Below are 18,816 nucleotides of genomic sequence, written 5' to 3'. Positions count from 1 at the left end.
ACTACCCCATTCAGTGAAGTAGGGTAGCCATTACTCAGACGTTTGATGTCCCTAGCTGCAGCCTGCCACCTGCTGATTTCATGCAGCTGAGGGTTAGGAAGTCAGCTAACTGCCTTTCCCTTATCACAACACTATGCGGGGAAGGGGGAGAAACCTCAAGAAAAACACAAATTCTTGGAAGAACACTTTAAATTCCTCGCCATCCACATCGTCGGCCTATCAGAGCGCTGCATGACAGCCGAACGCAGACCACAGGAATTGCAAACACCCTTCCCTGCTAGGAGGGTGTGTGTGCATGTGTTGATCTTACCTCAGTACCTCTATAACACACCCTTTTCTGCACCTCTTCTCTTTTTTCACTCCTCCCTCTGTCCTGTATGGCTTGCCATAACTTTACCAATGCAGAGGAAAACGGCTCTTTGCTGCATGTTTGTAGCATGTGTTTTGATTCCCTTTTTAACAGGTGTGAATGTGGAGGGTAAACATGTTATGTAGTGAGTACACATGGCTGTTCCAATACCGCAGCTCCCTCAAGGCATTCAGCAGCAGTGAAAAACACAACAGCATTTATAGTACCTCACAATCTGTTCACATATATTTAAACCAATATGGCCGCCGCAACACTCCCAACAGATTTTTCACTCACACTTATTCTTAAAGGGATGGTTCTCTCAACAATGAAAATTTTGTCAATATTTCTTCACCAAACCCGTACAACTTGCTTCTGTGGAATGCAAAATGTGAATTAAAAAATATCTTGGCCACTTCTTTTAGAATAAGAAAAATGAATGGGGACTGAAGCAGTCAAGTTTCAAGATGATGAAAAAGCTCCATTAAATCATAGTGGAAGTATTTGTGTGCTTTATTACACCAATTTAACCATATGATAGTTGTGTGTAAGGACCAAAATATAAATTGACAATATTGACAACTGCCCTAGCTTTGTGCCACATTGATAGTGATAGATGTGAGTCCAATACATGAAGGAATCATTATTGTAGGTCTTTTTAGTGAATCAGTTGATACAGTTTCCAAAACTGGTCTCACTGATTCATTTATCTGGTTATTAACTATTAACTGATCTGGTTCTCGAGTTCAGCTCTGTGAACTCCATTCTGTGATCTAATTGTAGCAGTTACCAACCAACTGAAGACAAAGACTTTGAAAATTGTTCCACACTAGTCTTATGGGCTACTTTAATGGTACTTTATAGGGTGCAGAAAAGAGCAAGAAATATAATGAAATTGTATCCTTTTATCCACGAAAGAGAGTAAGGCTGATGATACACGGCAAATTTTTGAGCAATTTTGCCGGGTGACTTTTTTTGAGCAATGTTTCTTGGGCACTTTCCCATAGAGACTGGGTTAACAAATTTCTGTCTGGATACTTTAGATCAGTCGTGGACCCTGTGTCTAACCTGGTTGCCCGTTGACGGGCCCGACGGCAACATTGCTCAAAAAGGTGCCCGTGCATCATCAGACTAAGTCATGCAGATTTGAAACTATGTGAGGTTAGTTAAATGACTATGCATAAACTAATTTTGAAAATGATCGCTAGATGTTCTAGGTGGTTTGCATGTTGATTATAAAAATAATATATTTTCTTTCATTTAGAAAGAGGAAGGAAAAGTCCAAGGTCAGCTCAACAACACGGACTCCAGCCAGTACATCCGAGACCTCAAGGATCAGATAACAGATCTCAAACATGAGGTAATGCCCATGTGTTTCTAGACATTTTTGAGTATTGTTTTAAAGCATTTGTAGACTATGCACAATTTAAAATAGACAGAATAATAATAAGGGCCTCAGCTTGGCCACCGATGTCTTCATCTCTGAATGCATGAATAAAGTATAAATAAACGGTAACAATTTACAATAAGGTTCATTAGTTAATGTTCATTAATGCATTAACATTAACTAAAAATGAGCAATTCATTTGTTACAGTATTTATTCAACTTTGGATTGCAATAATGCATTAGTAACTTTTTTCATTGTTAGTTAACTAATGTAGTAAACTAATGTTAACAAATTGAACCTTATTGTAAAGTGTTATCCAATAAAGTTTGAATAAACATTGCAAAAAAAAATGTCAGGATTAATTTTTTTAATGAAAATATTGACTTGATGTATCTTGATGTAAGCAGTAGTTACACGTGTAGTTTTGTGCACACCCGGAATGGTTTGTTATGAGTCTTAGTGTCAAAATCTACTTGGTGGCTGTGATGTTTTACCCACCCATGAGATGCTTCTTTTCCTGCCTGATGTATGTTTTTGATCTTTACTATTTGTTGTGTGGTTAGCTTATTTTTCACAAGCTTTATGAGCGTTTTGAACAGATTTGTTAGTTTTTCGCAGGCTTTTTTTTAAAGTGTTAACTACGCCCTGTGCGTGGCCTCTTCCTGCACTTCAGTTTGCCCGCACACACCCCGTCACACTCTTAGCGCTACACCTATCCGTTCACAGGTGCTGTTATAACCACCCCAAAATCTTTTCTGTCGACCCTGGGTTTTAATAAAGTGTCTGGACCTCTGGTAGAAGGTTGCCCTCATCAAATGTTCGGGTCCATTAATCAAGACAGCAGACGGTTCTTAAGTAGACCAGCAGTGGACAGATACAACAAGAAATGCATACATAATTTTCAGTGAGAAATTTTCCCAGTTTACATAGTATTACCTTGGCTCTACACAGTCATTGGAGATGGCACACTAAAATAATTTTTGAATAATAAGTAGTGAAATCTAGAATTTTGTAATAAAAATTAAGGTTTAGTACTCATTTATTCTCTAATTCATTCATTCAAAAAAGTTTATAAATAGACAAAGAGAAAAAAAAAAAAACCTGCTTGCGTTTTAGAGTCTTCCTGTTTGACCCGGAACTGTTTTTGATGCTCGGGGTTAAAGGGTTAGTTCACCCGAAAATGAAAATTAGGCTGTTTTTTACTCACCCACGATGCATCCTAGGTGTATATGACTTTCTTCTTTCAGACGAATCCAGTCGGAGTTATATTAAAAATTGTCTTTGATCTTTCAAGCTCTATCGTTGTACTCAGCGGGTGTTGCAGTGCTTCGGTTCAAAAGACGTGAAATAAAAAGCACCTTTCCATAAAAAAAAAGTGTCTCACACGGCTCACTTGAATCTAGCTTGCGCCAGCAGTTGTACACAGAAGCAGTTCCGGGGGAATAACGTATGAGGTCAGCTTTGCGCATGCGCCGGTGAGTCTCGTGAAAACCAACGTTTGTTTACAGGATCAAAAGAAGCAAAGTTTCCTTACTTTAGCAAAGGAAAACAAGTCTCCTCTTAGCTTATATCGAAATCCTCCGACATTCTTCTTTACAAATCCTCGAAGTTAAAAGTTGCGATTTTCTAGGCCGGTATGGCTAGGAACTATACTCTCATTCCGGCGTAATAATCAAGGAACATGGTACAGCAGGCGCAATAATATTACGCAGCACCTGAAAATAGTCCCCAGCACGCTCCCTGTGCAAGCAGGTGGTCACGTTTGTTATGTTGACGAAAGTTATCCTATTTTCAGGCGCTGCGTAATATCATTGCGTCTGCTGCACCCATGGTACGGCAGCAAAGTTCCTTGATTATTACACCGGAATGAGAGTATAGTTCCTAGCCATATCGGCCTAGAAAATCGCAACTTTTCATTTTCCGTCGGTCTTAGTACACGATGTAACTACAGAAGAGTCAAGTTTTAAATAGGAAAAATATAGAAACTCTTCGGTCATTTTTGAGCGAGATACTAATGGTCTAATCAGATTCAATGATCTATGCTAAGCTACAGCTAAAAGTGCTACCGTCAGACCCGGAGATCGGCTGAATGGATTCGAAAACGGTAAAACTCAACTGTTTAACTCTAGGGGAGTTGGAAAATGTGTTCCTTTAACTGTGACATGAGGCATTGCAGTTTTGGATCAGAAGGATTTTCATCATTGACGTGTAGAGGGAAGTGGCCACACAAAATTTCTCAAGATTTGTCTCCTCTCTGCAAGTTTTAGTGTTGTGGTTATTAATGAGTACCACCGAATTTTATATAAGTACTGTTCCAAATAACAGTCATGGATAGGTCATGTTTACAATTGAGGGCTGAGGACACAGTTCTGCGTTGGAGTGATGTTCAGGTTAACAAATCCAGAGGTTTTAGATGTCGTCAGGGCTGATTAATTTGCGGGAAATCACTTTTAGTTGCATGCTTCTCTTTTGACAACTTTTGATTGTCTGTAGGTGGTGCAGTTTTTGTGGCCAATGTGTTTTTTTTTGGTTGCTGCCCACTTCTGAAATTGAGATTTTTTTGTTAATTTTTGCTATTTCTGTGGCAGTGACACACTTCAAGCTGTGCCACTTGGTAAACTCTTGACTTGCACTCTTGAAAGTCTGATATATAATAAATTGATCAAAATGGACCGTTATCATTTTTTCAAAGATAACTTCCTGAAAAATCCATGAAAAATATCCATCCATCTATTTCCCAAACTGCTCGTCTTATGATTCTCAATATGGGGGTCGTGAAAGGGGTCTCGTGACTATTTAAAAGGTATAGTTTTATTTTCTAATTACAATAAATATTTTTTAAATACAGGTTGATATGGATGGTGTAATGTTTATTTAGAATTTGACATGACTAGCAGTTGTAAGTATTGTGTTTGGAAATGTGTTGACACAATATGTGCAGTGGGCATGACCTCAAAATTGACGTTTTTTTCCTTTGATGTATTTATGGAACAACCAGTTTTAAAAATCCCTAGTGTGATGTTTAATACACCATATATAGCCAAATGTCGCCTGCTTTCGTTTTTTAGCTAGACAGAAAACGGAAAGCGTTTAATTGATTTATACAGGGTGCAGGTCAGGATGTAGTCTGATTTTCTCCTCCTGCCTAATACTGACAACAAAAGGCTGGTGGTTTGTGGTCAAACAACTTTCTACTAAATCGTTCATTCTCGGGCCATCTCAATCCCTATCAACAGAGTGCAGCAAGACAGCTTTACCTCTTAAAGCCTACCAGGTTCCTCTTCTTGCACAATCAAACAGCAGCATGAATCCTGTCTGTAGCCACAAACCCTTACGAACAAGACTGATTTGGTTGTTTGTGGATGTTTAGTTTGAGCGAAGAGCGATTTATTAATGTTTTGATTCTTTGATGATTCTCATTAGGTTGTGGTTAATTGATGTGAAATACTGCCATTCTTTTGCTCTTCTCTCTCTCTTCCTTACTTTCCTTCATTCTGTATATATATATATATATATGTGTGTGTGTGTGTGTGTGTGTGTGTGTGTGTGTGTGTTTTGCTTTATTAGACTTAATCATATATTAAAATGACTTTGAAAATCTGATGTATAATTGATCTAAATCAACAATTTAGTTTCAAGGCCAACTTCATCAATTATCATCGCTCACCTTTACAAAATATATATCATTCCTCTATAAATGTTTACTAGAGATTTGTGGACTGAAGTTTGTAAAATTGTGCTTAAAAGATCAGCCACACTAAAGTCGGCTTAGTCATAACCTTAAAACAAAAGGACGGATGTCTCGTATCTGGTTGCTATTTAAATCACGTAGTTGCTAAACAGCGAGAGGTTTCCAATCAGCCGCATTTGCACCAAGCAAAACCATACTTGAGCTAATCTCTCAACATCACAGAGTCATGACTTGTCATACTTGCGGCCTCACTTGCCATTTTGACACCGTCTTCCGGCCTGTTCACTTTTTTCTTTCTGTAGCCTCTACAACCCACACATCAGCCCTCTTCAGTGTGCATTGCATACATGAACACGGTGTTCTCATTTGAAAAACTCTTGCTTGTTTTAGAATTAGAGTAATATCAGATGGAATGACTACATTGTGGAAGGGACATAAAACAGAATGTTACTGATTGTGGTGAAACTGAAATACCCATGAATATGTCTTTCCCCACATGTCTGTCTTTCTGTGGCAGAATGTTTCAGGTAAGAGCATACAGAACTCCATCAACTGTGTGTTATACCACAGAGCACGTTTCTCAGTTCAAAACCACATTTCACACAAGGACTGTTTACTGGCTTAAAGTTGGCCATTTCATTTACTACCTTTTTTGAGCATGAACTTAATTTCAATTTGATGGACTTGGAGCATTGTATTATACTATATGATTTCATGTCCCTCAAGTGCAGATGACCTGCTGACTTATTACTAGCTTTTTTAAATAGTTCACACAAAATTGAAATGTTCATAATTTACTCGCCCTCATGTCGTTCCAAAACTTTATGCATTTGTTTCTTCAGTAGAATACAAAATATGTAAATTTGAAGAGTTGAAAAAATGTTTTTTTTTTTTTTTTTTGGTCCATACAGTGATAGTTGTTAGTCAAAATGTCTTCTTTTAAGTTCATACACATTTAAAACAACATGAAGGTGAGAAAATAATGACAATTTTCATTTTTGGCTGAACTGTCTCTTTTGTTCGACTATGTAGTTCAAGTCGTTTGTGTAGAAAACTAATTTAATGCATACATTTGAAGCATTTTGACCCTTTTATCCCATTAAATGTGTTTGTTTAAATGGATGGTGCTGTTCAGAGATTGTGCGTTGGTGTGTTTTGCAACTGTTACCTTTCCTATCATTATCTTTTGTGAAGAAATAGTTTCCTAGCATTTCATTTGCATATTGTCAAATGAAATGGCTGAGGTGTTAAAGTTTCAGTTGTGCTGACGCTCACTTTCTCTGCTCGTAGATCCGATGCTTAAGAGGGCAGCGGGGCTTACGCGGCCAACCCAGTTTTGATGGGATTCATATAGTCAATCACTATGGAGGGGACAACGAATCCTACCAGTCCTCTGATGACGATGGAGTGAAGCTGTCACCCCAGCTGACCAGTCATCAGGTTAGAGGCCGGATCACACTACATCCAAACCTGGAGGACTCGGAAAGTGAGGGTGATGAGGAAGGAGATGCCCTACGACTTAGTGTGCCCTCAAATGGCAGCCATAAGACAACTACAGTGTGATCATCTGGATTGGTGACACAAACTGCCATCGAAGGTCTGGGAAGGAGAGTGTGACTTTAAGCTCGTCCTTTAAATCTGCCTAGAGCATTGAGCATGGGACTCAAACTGGAGAACTTGAAAAGCCCTCGTTCATCTTTACAAATGGACTTATGGAGTCTTATCTTTCTTAAGGTCATGGTTTACATCTGCATTTGTTTTGTTTTTGCCAAAATGTGTCAGATGTTTGTCCTGGCACTAGTTTTTAATTTTAGCCTCAAAAAAAAGAGGACGAATAGGCCTCTTTAGGCTCTGAGACCCTTGTAATCAAAATCAACGTTTTGTGGCAAGAGATTCCCAAACCTTAAAAGGTGGGTGTTTCTAATACCCCACGTTTTTTCACATTACGAGAAGCGATTTTGTATAGCGTAGTGTTTTATGCATTAAGAATTTGCATTGGCATAGCTTTTATTTTTTAAATCATCCTTTTTTAACAAACCACGAGAAACCAGTGAAAGCATAACTTTTGAGGGAAACGTATTACGGAACACTATTATCTTTAAATGCACATTAAACTGTTCCATATTAATACAGTGGTGTCATATCGTAAGTTAGCAAGCCTTGTTTTCCTGGCATGAATTATACGATTGGGTCTTGAACACATTAAGTGTGGGTCAAGGAACCAGTATCTATGTAAATATGTACATGTTTTGATTGTTTTTCCATCTCCATTATTACTTGAAAATATGTATTCAATGGACGTCATGTCTATATTGTAATGTATTGTACAGTTAAGTTGAAAGGGATGTATTACTGAATTAGGGAGGTCTTTGGAGGCAACAGCTTTTCCTGGCACACTGCTGTCCGGTAACTTTTATGTACTGTAGCTCTGATGTAGGCAGTTCTCCGTTTCACAGAATGGAGTTTTTGTTTTGTGACTGGAAACATTCTATGAAATTCTTGCTGATTTACAATATTTTCTACAGTATGTGGTATGCTGAGCATGTTATGAATAATGAATACCTGCAAACTGATGGAATCGAAGGCAGGGAGTGTGTCGGTTAGTGGAACAATGTTCTCATTATTTCTGGCCTTACTTAAGCCAAGCACTCACAGGCAATGAGAATACATGTACACAGACTGCCCCTCTTTTTCTTTTTTTATATCCATATTTGTACCAACTAGCTTCTGAATCAGTTTGCTTTTTTGCACAGATGACATGCATATCACTTCACAACAATGGAAACTACTACTATTCCCTGTTTATGTCAATTGAGCTTCACTCTACAGTTGTTGTTCTCCTCCAATGAGTTTGTATGTCCCAATGGTTCATTTGAAGACTTGCAAAGAAATGAAGTTATTTCACATCAGTCTGCTATTTCTGATGTTATGGTTGGCTGGAGATGAATAGCACCAGAGAACAAGCCTTAAAACCCATCATGATGGATGTAAAGTTGGTACACCATTTGCCCACCTTTTAAAACGGCTAGTTCACCTCCAAAAAATAGGACTTTGCGAAACGAACTTGCAAAGCACAAAACACTAAAGTGATTTAAAGTAATTAAGTAAAAACATTATTTAATATAAACTAAAACCTTACAAAAAATTAAGTTCCTGTGGAATGTTCCTGTGGGCATTACAGACTGTAGACAATGCAAGATAAGTGTCTTGAAGATGACAGATATGTTGATTCAGATCACAATAAAATATCATTTGATACTGGCCTACGAATGTAATGCTTTGTTCGCATTTTTCCGTGCAGCATCAGAATTTACAAAAGAAAATAAAGTAATTGTTTAATGAGTTGTTTGATAAATAGAAAATGTAGTCGTATATATATATATATATATATATATATACACTGTATATTCAAATAACATTAATAACGCAACACAATTTAGCAAAATTGTTTCTCTAGAAATCGAGAAAGAAACTTGCACCAATGTTTGGACGTGAATTTTTTTCCTGTATTGTGCGAGATTTAGCTATTTGTTAAAATTTTATGTAACAGTCTTACATGACAAATAAAACGCATTCAAGCTTTAAGCATTGCGCTTAAATAAACAGCTGCTGACGGTACAGCCCTCCTTATACCGGATTACTATTTAGATGTGTCGCAAATAACGTTCAGGAAGCTTTTTGTCTTATGCTCTTACGCTTAAAACCCCATGAGATGAGATGGGCTGCGCGCTCTTTGGCTTAAACTAAAACACCGCGACCATACTGCATTCATCTTCCAACGAATAGTGTGATCAGGTAAGCGCTCCAATTCCTGTTGGCAAATGAGCCCTTGTCAAATTTAAATTGATTGATCGGTATAAATATAAAACATAATTCTTAAATCAGGGTTTCGCTGAGAGCAAAATCACAGTTCGCGCGTTTCCAGTTATGCATGAAGTTTCATACTGTACCTACGAATTTAACATTAATAAAACTCATCGACTCATCTCAGCACTGTTTAATCAGTGCAAATGTAAACGATTTGATTTGTAGCGTTTGGTGTTTCGTTGATGACACCAGTTTAGTCAATTAGGACGTACATGAACGGATATTAGAGAAAAGCATCGCGTTATTTTGGTATAACGTTTTTGGTTGTTCGGATAAATAATCTTTTCTCTAGTCTGTCTTTATAACTATTATGCTCTGTATTTTAGAAGTGTAATATCATTCTAATCATTAGCTTATATTAACATTTTTATTCAGGAAAAAAAGCAACAAGACTACAGTCAGGATTTTTTTTTTGTTACTTTCTACTCTCTAGTTAATTTTATTCTGAGAGTTGCTTTATGGATCGTTACACTGACGCGATTCTGGGAACGACTAAAGTATTTGGTGCTGAGATTGTTATTTTTTCCAGTTATTACAGTGTTCTGTAAATAGCTTTAGGTTTCTGTCGCTTTGGTTATTTGGGATAAATAGGCTATAGCCTAACTGTATAAAGACTCTATCCAATATATGATTTTCGTGATGAAGCACAAAACAAAAGTGAGATAATGTTTGAGCATTAGTCAAGATATTGCCTATAGTGTCCTTACATTATCGGTATCCTACACCGGATGCCCTGCGGTGGCATGTCTAATCGACGGAGGGCACATTGCGCTTTGATTTCCTGGGCTTCGCACACTCTTCTGCAGATCCTGGACTGTGTGATTGTAGGCTATCAGTGTAGCCTACTGATGGGCGAGACAGATTTCATAAATCCATGCAGACTGGTCAAAAAGTGATCGAAACTTGTCCAAATGACAAGTTGAAGCAGTAGCCTAACTTAGGCTACATAACGGTGTGCCCACATCATTTTACAGCTTTTTTCTCAATATGACAGTAGCCTTGCGCTCTATGTAAGTGAAGTGAAGCGATTAATTTAGGAGACGGCTGTCACGAGTCAAAGGCAGGTGAGACGCTGGCTGTATGGGCTCCCACTGATTGTCTGCCGCACGAGCTGAATGCGTGTCCCTGTTGTGTCCACGACAGATCACCAGCGTCCACTCTGAACAAGGCAGCTCTGTTCACTGAGCAGCCACGAAACTCGAGAACACCGTGACCCCGCTGGCGTGTGGACCGCTTTATTCCAAGGCCACAAAAAACTAGTTTTACCATTTCACTTTGATAAAGCCCGCTTAATGAACCTATAGTCAATTAAAAAATCAAGAGCAGCGTGTTAAGATGTTTAACTTCAAGGAGCGTTTTAATTTCGGTGTTAACTAGACTTAATATAAATGTCATTCCACAAAATGGTTGATTTTTCATTTTGAAAATGTAAATAATTATTTAAATTAAATATTTCATTAAAAATTTAACTTCAGGAAATGATTACATCGAGCCATCTCAAATGTTTAATGACATGCTATGCCTTCAAAACTGGCTTGACGGTAAGTTTTATTGTTAATTTGGCCATTTTCCGCCTTGCGCTCAAGGACATGACATTGTGTTTATTAGAAAGAAAATTTGATGTTGATATTTCTACAAATGTCAGTTTCATTTTTTTTGATAGTTTTCTTTACAACATCATAACAGGGTTAACTATCTAGGATCAATAACTATTCTGGACAAAGGGAGAAAAAAAGTTGTTAAGAGAGGACAAACTTTCTTTGAAGAGTTGAAGGTGTCATTATGATGACGTTTAGATTGTCATATGACATTTTTTAATGGAATTGTACATGAGGGGGCGTGATGACGATAAAAAGTTGACACATAACCTGAAACTAAAATGTAAAAAATATAGAATTAGGCTAAAGAATAAATACAAAATTACAGTTCTAATTTCATTAGAACAGCAAGATTTCTTCATTTTTTTTTGTAGCAAAGTGTGCATTTTCGAATGCAGCACACGAAAATAAATGTAAAAATAAAGTAGCCTACATTTAGGCTATGTTCGATTTTTGTTGATGTGCATATATACTGCATATAATAAATAAGTTGTGTTAGCATTTACACATATTCATGTTTAAAATATATTAGGCCTAATTAAAGACACAAAAATATCCATCAATGACATCCATATTGTGTTAACAAAACACAAAATAAGCAAAAAGTAAGCTGTTTTCGAAAGTAAACTACTTTTTTGTTAACAGCCAGTTTTTAATACCTGCACAAATCATGAGTCTATAGAGGGAGAAGGCACAGGCTGTGTTGTCGTCTCCGCGTTTCCTCTCCCTCTGCAGCTAGGGATTGAGTAACACATTGATAAAACAGTGTATCACTTATCCTGATAGCCACGGTTCCCCCCGGACCTGTCTGTCCTCTCGTAGTGGGGCGGACCAATCACAGGCCTAAGGGTTGGTAGTTGTTCCTTTAAAGCACCTGTCTTCATAACACCTGGCAGACGAGAGAACTGCTTTACGCATGCTCCCACTCTGCCATATCCTCTATACAGACGCGCTGCTCAACCAATGGTCTTCAAATCTTTTCAGAGATAAAAAAGCCGCCGCATCCGTGGATCTGACAGATTGCCTGATCTTCACTAATGACTGAGGACATAGCAGGAAGGAACCAGAGGAGACACAATGCCTAGATCTTTTTTGGTGAAGAGCAAAAAAGCCCACAGCTACCACCAGCCACGATCTTTGGAGGATGACTACAACAGACTTGATACTATTTTAGCTCATATATGTGCAGGTATGTCAAAATTATATCGATTTATTGATAGTGTAGTAGATGACAATGCAAAATGCATCGCAATGATCAAACATACGTCAAACAGAAAGTGTATACCTAGGCCTATTTATTCAAAATAAAACAACGTTGTCTAGCTCTTTTTTAACCATAACCCTAACCCTTTTATTATGACATTTTTCCTTTTTAAAACTATTATTTTTCAGATTCCTAATAGATGAAAGACAGACTTGCTTGTCAAAGAAATAGCGGGCGTACGAGTTTTTACATTTGTGTGGGGGGAAACTCTAGATTCGAGATTTTAGTTGGCACAATGAGCCATTCATTCAGTAGTACATTAGATGTTCGTGAACAGTTGTGAGATAAATATTTTATTCAGCTGTGGTTTTGACCAAAAAAAAAAAATGAAATCTCGTAACAGAAAGCAAAACTTCAGACGAGTCAGAGTGCTGTATGGATGCCCTGACAGGCGACACGGCTGTCGCTTGTTCACCGGACTCTCACCTGGTGGATCAAGCGGATCTTTCTTCCAAGTCTCCTCTCAGCTGTGGGGGAAGCGTGTGCGACCGCTCCTCAGATTACGAAGACTTCTGGCGACCTCCATCACCATCAGCATCACCTGGTATGGATATATTTATTCACGTATTTAAGATATCTTTACATATGAATATACTTCTCAACCTGTTTTTAAACGTTTTGTGCTCTACCAAAACATTGTACACGTCGGTGAAAATTTGCATGAGGTAGCGACCATAATAGCCTGGCTGCTTGGGCACGCTTCGTTCATTTTGGATCAAATATTAATTGTAAATCTTTTGTGTTTTGTTTGAAAGTTATTTGCAAAATTAACCTCAACAGATTTTTGGCACAAATTGTACCTACGTAACATTTAGCCTATTAAGTATAAATTGGTTAAAACAATTTGACCCTTGGCTACACAGCTATGTAAGTCACTGTAAAATCCCAAACAGATTGATGTAATACGCGGAAATCATTAAATGATCGATTTGGTCTCTTTAACAGAGTCAGAAAAGTCCTTTTCACCCTCCGCTGAGGAAACACGGCCCTTCGCCGTCCCCTTCAGGCCTTACGCGTGGAGCAGGTACTCGGGATGTGACATCAGACGGCTGGTCCAGCATACTCTCAACCATCACCACTCTCTGGATCTCGAGCGGCCTACTCCTCCAGCCTATTACAATGACCGCGTGGTCGAGTCCTCAATTTTCACTGAAAGAGGATCTGGCGCTAGCATTTACAACAGTTATAGTTCCACTGCCACCCTATTCGAGCGCGCCACTGCCTCTGGACTTTATGATGACAGCAACACACTGGGAAAAGGAACTGAGATGAAATCCAGCTCTGATGTGATGTGTAGTCGTCTCCTGCTGAATGGCGCATACAAATGTATCAAATGCAGCAAGGTAATGTAGCGCAAATAGCTCGATCGGATTTGTAATAAATCACGATTAGACATTAGGCTATTAAAGATTGCCCTCTCCGTTCCACAGATGTTTTCTACTCCACATGGCTTGGAAGTTCACGTCCGGAGGTCTCATAGTGGAACAAGACCTTTTGCTTGCGACATCTGCGGGAAAACGTTTGGACACGCAGTCAGTCTGGAACAACACAGAGCTGTTCACTCACAGGTAGAGTACTCGAGTTTTGTTCTTATTTGGTATTATAATAAAAATAATTAAATCGATTGAATGCAAAAGCGAATTTTTAAAAACGCGCCTTTTATCCCACAGCAGAGAAGCTTTGATTGTAAAATCTGTGGGAAAAGTTTTAAAAGATCATCCACTTTGTCCACTCACCTCCTCATACACTCCGATACACGGCCCTATCCGTGCCAGTACTGCGGAAAGAGGTTTCACCAGAAATCAGATATGAAGAAACACACATTCATCCACACAGGTAAGCTAAATACATGGAAAGAACTTTATCTATAGAACTAGAATTTTGGATAGAAACGCTGACGTATGGATTTTCTCTCCCAGGGGAGAAGCCACACAAATGTCAGGTGTGTGGGAAAGCTTTCAGTCAGAGCTCCAATCTGATAACACACAGTCGAAAACACACCGGATTCAAACCGTTTGGATGTGACCGCTGCGGCAAAGGATTCCAGCGCAAGGTCGATTTAAGAAGACACAAGGAAACACAACACGGACTGAAGTGAGGAAACACTTCAGGACTTTACCAAACACTATTGGACAACCCATCGGGACTTTAATAGTCTTTTTAATTTAACAAGCTACAAATGCTCGTTCATAAAACATTAAATCAGTGTTTTAGAGTAGACGACTAATAGCGTTCACATTAGTTGTAGAGCTGTTTATGCTTTGTGAGATTTGCCTACGAGTCAGCAGCAGGCCGGCAGGTCTGGCAGCTTTCATGGCGATGTTATACAGGGTATCACAGGGTATCTTGATCCAATTCATAGCCCGCTGCAGAGACATGCCAGGCATCGCGTCTGAACCCAAAATATTATCACCAAAATAATCAGGGACGAAATATAACCGCCGCGAGAAAGGACACTGTATCACCCAAAATATCAGCTGAAGGAAAAATCACCGCATCTCAAAAGAATGTCACTTTGTTGTCAACGCTGCAAAGGGAATGCTGGCAAAACAAGCACTACAATAGACTGCGAGATTTCATCAATAAAAGGGTTGTTTGTGTAGGCTACTATAGCCCAACTTAAATGATTTGGCAACTTGTCGAAGTCTTTCCATTCATCATTTTTTCTTTTCTATTACGTTCGTTTTCTTTAGCGTAAATAAACAAATATGTATAAGAACGCAACTGTCTATATCTTTTCAAATAAATTAAAACGATACATTAAATTACATTTGTTTTATATCATTTACACTATTTATTGGAATAAAGAATTTTACGGAGAGATATTTCGTGTGTATTTTTTTTATTTTTTTGTGTGTGTGTAATTATCAAAGTTTGTATAGCCTATTGTTTCATACAGATTTATAAAATCTCTAGCTACGTATATTGCGCAACGAATAACTTAGGCTAGCTTGAGCTAAGCATAGGCTTTTTCATTTCATGATTGTAAATGAAAGCATTTCATTATTTTAATAATTCAATAATTCATGTTTAAAATAAAATGATTTATTCGAAACAACTGTGGGAAATTCCAAATGTGTTCCGCAATCAGTGCGTTATTTTCAAGATAAAAAATATGGGAAAGACCAATAAATAGGTTAATGGAAAGTCAAGAATTATGTTATATTAGAAAGGAAAGGGAAGAGAAAAATGTGGGAAAATAAAGATGATTGATCAACTATGTCTTTAAATACAATAACATTTCAGCCTAATTCACTGAAGGCTGAGAGGAGATAAGTCACAAAACAGATCAATTGAAAACCAAGAATAATTTATGCTCGTATTGTTTTGTTTTTTTCTGAAGCTCGAAGTAATATTTTGAATATTTACATTCAAACAATTGAACATTTGGTTGTCAACTGATTGTCAACTTTTCCAACGATTTATTGCACAGCCCGAGAAATGAATGTCACATTTATTGAACACTAGCCTACAATTTATACGGTTTATTTTATACTTTAATTCATAATTAACTGCAGAAATTATGAATTAGTAGCACAGAGAAATTAGTCATAAAAAACAGGATAAATCTGGCCAAAACCTTACATTTTTAAATCGAAATTTAATTATAGGCTACCTGTTTTTAGAAATCAGATGCAGATGTCGTTAAATCGAACGTCTATTTGTTTTTCTGCCTTATCTGACCATGAAAATAATTATCCCCTTTTATTTACACTCTAAACACTCTTGGATTTCTCCTGTTGAGACTGAGTGTAAATAAAGGGAGTTTATTCAGCAGAAACAGCTCACTCCCGCGGAACAATAGGGCGGGTCAGTGCATTCTGCTTCCCTGCAGCCTAAAATGGCCCCGGGATATAACGTCAACTTTTCTAGGTATCTGGCACAGTGAAGGTAAATAATGTACGGTCTAAAATCTGTTTGCAAAAACGCAACCGCCCATATACGCCGGAAAAAAAAAAAAAATCAAATTTAAAAAAAAAGTACCCTCAACGTTTTTTCGAAATGGCCCCGGGATATAACGTCAACTTTTCTAGGTATCTGGCACAGTGAAGGTAAATAATGTACGGTCTAAAATCTGTTTGCAAAAACGCAACCGCCCATATACGCCGGAAAAAGAAAAAAAAAATCAAATTTTTAAAAAAAGTACCCTCAACGTTTTTTCGAAATTAAATTCTTTGTTGGACGCACAAGTTTTTGTATAGGAAGACACAATCAAAGAACACTAAGCACCACTTACAACATTGATTGAAATCACTGACTTTTCATGGCTCAAATCTTACTCCATTTATGCCCGTGAAAATGCTTAATATTTTAAAACCCTGAAGATTTGACTGCAGGGAACATGAAAATGCATATTTATTCCAGAGAAAACAGAGATAAGAGCACAGCTGCGGGATTTATATGTCCTGCTGCTGTTTGGAAAATCGAACATGCCCGAGGAATTAGGACAATATTTGGTATGTAATCTGCTCCTCCTTTTTTGACTTTATCAGCAGCTGATAACATTCATGATTGTCAGATTGACAGATTCATTATAGTCATATCCATCATTTAAAATGCTGCATTAGTTATTTCCCTGTTAGAGAACATTAGAGTGGTGTGTGAAAGAATAGACAGTATGGCAGTACAGTATAGTTGATGTGGTCCAGGGTGCTGCAGGGATTGCACTGCCTTAACATAGGTCAGTATCCACCACAGATGTTTCAATCCTCTGCAGTTCACTCAGAGGGAAAGTGCAAGCTTCAAGTGGACCATTAGGCCAGGCCAGATTTCAGTGAGGGTTTTAAAACCGTTGCCCCACAGCCTCCAGGCATATCAAATATGAATAGAAGAAGTCCTGGAAAGAGCCCAATCAATTTCAGTGGGTGAGTAATCAGAGCACTTCAGTCTTTGGCTTACAAACACACACAGACCTACACTAACAAAACAAATCTGTCTGATAATTTAAAACAAAGGTATAAAGAGTTATGGAAATATTCACATGGTGGTGTATTGAAGTAAATTCTATGGCTATTTCATGCTTAGGGTTATCTAAAATTAATGTCTGTTACAAATAAAATATGGAGGATAACTTAAGTTTCGCTCAGGTTTTAGATGAGAGACCCAGTATTTAATTTAAGAATCAGCCTTCAGGACAATTCAATACCTTAAAGCGACAGTTCACCCCAAAAAATAATTATTCTGTCATTGTTTACTCACCCTCATGTTGTTCCAAACATGTATGCCTTTCTTTTGCAAAATACAAAAGCAGATCTTTTGATGAACCAAACTGTTTTGGTTGCCAGTGCCACTGACTTTCATTTTAGATTTTTCATTTAAAAAATGTTCATTTTTCATCTTTATGTTCCACAGAAGAAAGAAAGACAACGAGGTTTAGAATGACTTGAGGGTCAAAAAAAACCTTTTGTTTTGGATAAACTAGAATTTTTGAGCAAATACATCACTTGATGTACGTGCATCATGGTGCAGTTTTATTACCATCTGGTTGAATTGATGTGCATGACACACTAATATAAATATATAAAAATATGCATTCATTTAAAAAAACCTTTCAATTACATTTCATTGACAGAGTAAAAATTAAGAGAAAAAAAATAATATACATCAAAAAAGTAATAATAAATAAAAAAAGAACAAGTGTATGACCAAAACAAAAGGATAAAATAATCCAAAGTGGGCCTATGTTCTTAAAACATGTTTAATGATAGACAAACAACATTTCCCAAGTGACAAAACCAGAGAATATTAAAGACTATATCCTAGGAATCCTCCAAACAGCCAATCACGACTTGAATACTGTGTTAAACATATTTGTGAAAACAGCCTGAAAAGCACAGACACTTTAAATAGAAAAGATGGGTGGATTGGTTATGGCAGTGGTTCCCAATCCTGGTCCTGGAGGCACCCCAATACTGCACGTTTTGCATGTCTCCTTAATCAAACACACCTGATTCAGGTCATCAGCTCATTAGTAGAGACTCCAAGACCTGAAACTGGTGTGTCAGAGAAAGAATGGGGTGCCTCCCCATCCTTTCTCGAAGGAAAGAGAACGTTGGGGTGCCTCCAGGACCAGGGTTGGGAACCACTGGGTTATGGTGTGTGTTGTATAAAAAAAATTTCAAAAATTTTTTTTAAAGCAGAAGTATCATGTTAGCAATTAAGCATAAATAGGTAAGTACTGTATGGATCACCTGTGAAACATATTTTGGTTTTATCAAAGATGAATTACTCAGCAGTCCCTCACTCAGATGAAAAGGAGTGACAGAAGAAATGCAGGGCTTCTGCACCCCTGTGATGGGATAGCAGTGGAAGGTCTCAGCGAGACAGGGCTCAGATACTGTGTTCTTTTGTTGTGGCGCTTTATTCATTATTTACTTGATCTGAAAAATAGACTGCAAGACAACTGCACAGCTGTCATCAGGCAGTAGGGTGAGGATACAAATTATTCATGATTTTAAAAAGAAAGGTAGATAGAATAAAGAGAGAGAAAATAAAACATAACAGGGAATTTGCTTGGCACAGATGACAGACCCTCACACTAAGAACAATTTGCACAGGTTTTAAGAATTATACTAGATGAAAATAAATTTTTTGTTTTAAGTTTTACTTGATATTTCAATGGGAGAACTATGTATATGTATATATGAAATTTTGTATTT

The 18,816-nt window shown here is 37.7% G+C and overlaps 2 protein-coding genes across 2 annotated transcripts in view; both read left to right on the top strand.

The window, feature by feature from the left end:
• LOC107659000 (EVI5-like protein) overlaps positions 1-8,077 on the top strand; it is a 51,306-nt gene extending 43,229 nt beyond the window's left edge. The window contains exons 18-19 of the mRNA XM_016447762.1: positions 1,614-1,709; positions 6,719-8,077. Coding sequence (XP_016303248.1) covers positions 1,614-1,709; positions 6,719-6,991 — 369 coding nt within the window. The 3' untranslated portion in view covers positions 6,992-8,077. The remainder of the gene's footprint in view (positions 1-1,613; positions 1,710-6,718) is intronic.
• Positions 8,078-9,169: 1,092 nt separating this feature from the next.
• On the top strand, positions 9,170-14,293 carry gfi1ab (growth factor independent 1A transcription repressor b). The gene is made up of 7 exons (XM_016447768.1): positions 9,170-9,223; positions 11,878-12,082; positions 12,501-12,701; positions 13,103-13,500; positions 13,588-13,725; positions 13,828-13,993; positions 14,077-14,293. The coding sequence occupies exons 2-7, from the start codon at positions 11,971-11,973 to the stop codon at positions 14,253-14,255; spliced, it is 1,194 nt and encodes a 397-aa protein (XP_016303254.1). The 5' UTR covers positions 9,170-9,223; positions 11,878-11,970; the 3' UTR covers positions 14,256-14,293.
• The last annotated feature ends 4,523 nt before the right edge of the window (positions 14,294-18,816 follow it).

This window comes from Sinocyclocheilus anshuiensis, unplaced genomic scaffold (assembly GCF_001515605.1).
Source record: "Sinocyclocheilus anshuiensis isolate Anshui unplaced genomic scaffold, SAMN03320099.WGS_v1.1 scaffold311, whole genome shotgun sequence".
NCBI lineage: Eukaryota > Metazoa > Chordata > Actinopteri > Cypriniformes > Cyprinidae > Sinocyclocheilus > Sinocyclocheilus anshuiensis.
The sequence above is the reverse complement of the archived record's forward strand: the minus strand, read 5'-3'. Positions and strand labels throughout refer to the sequence as shown.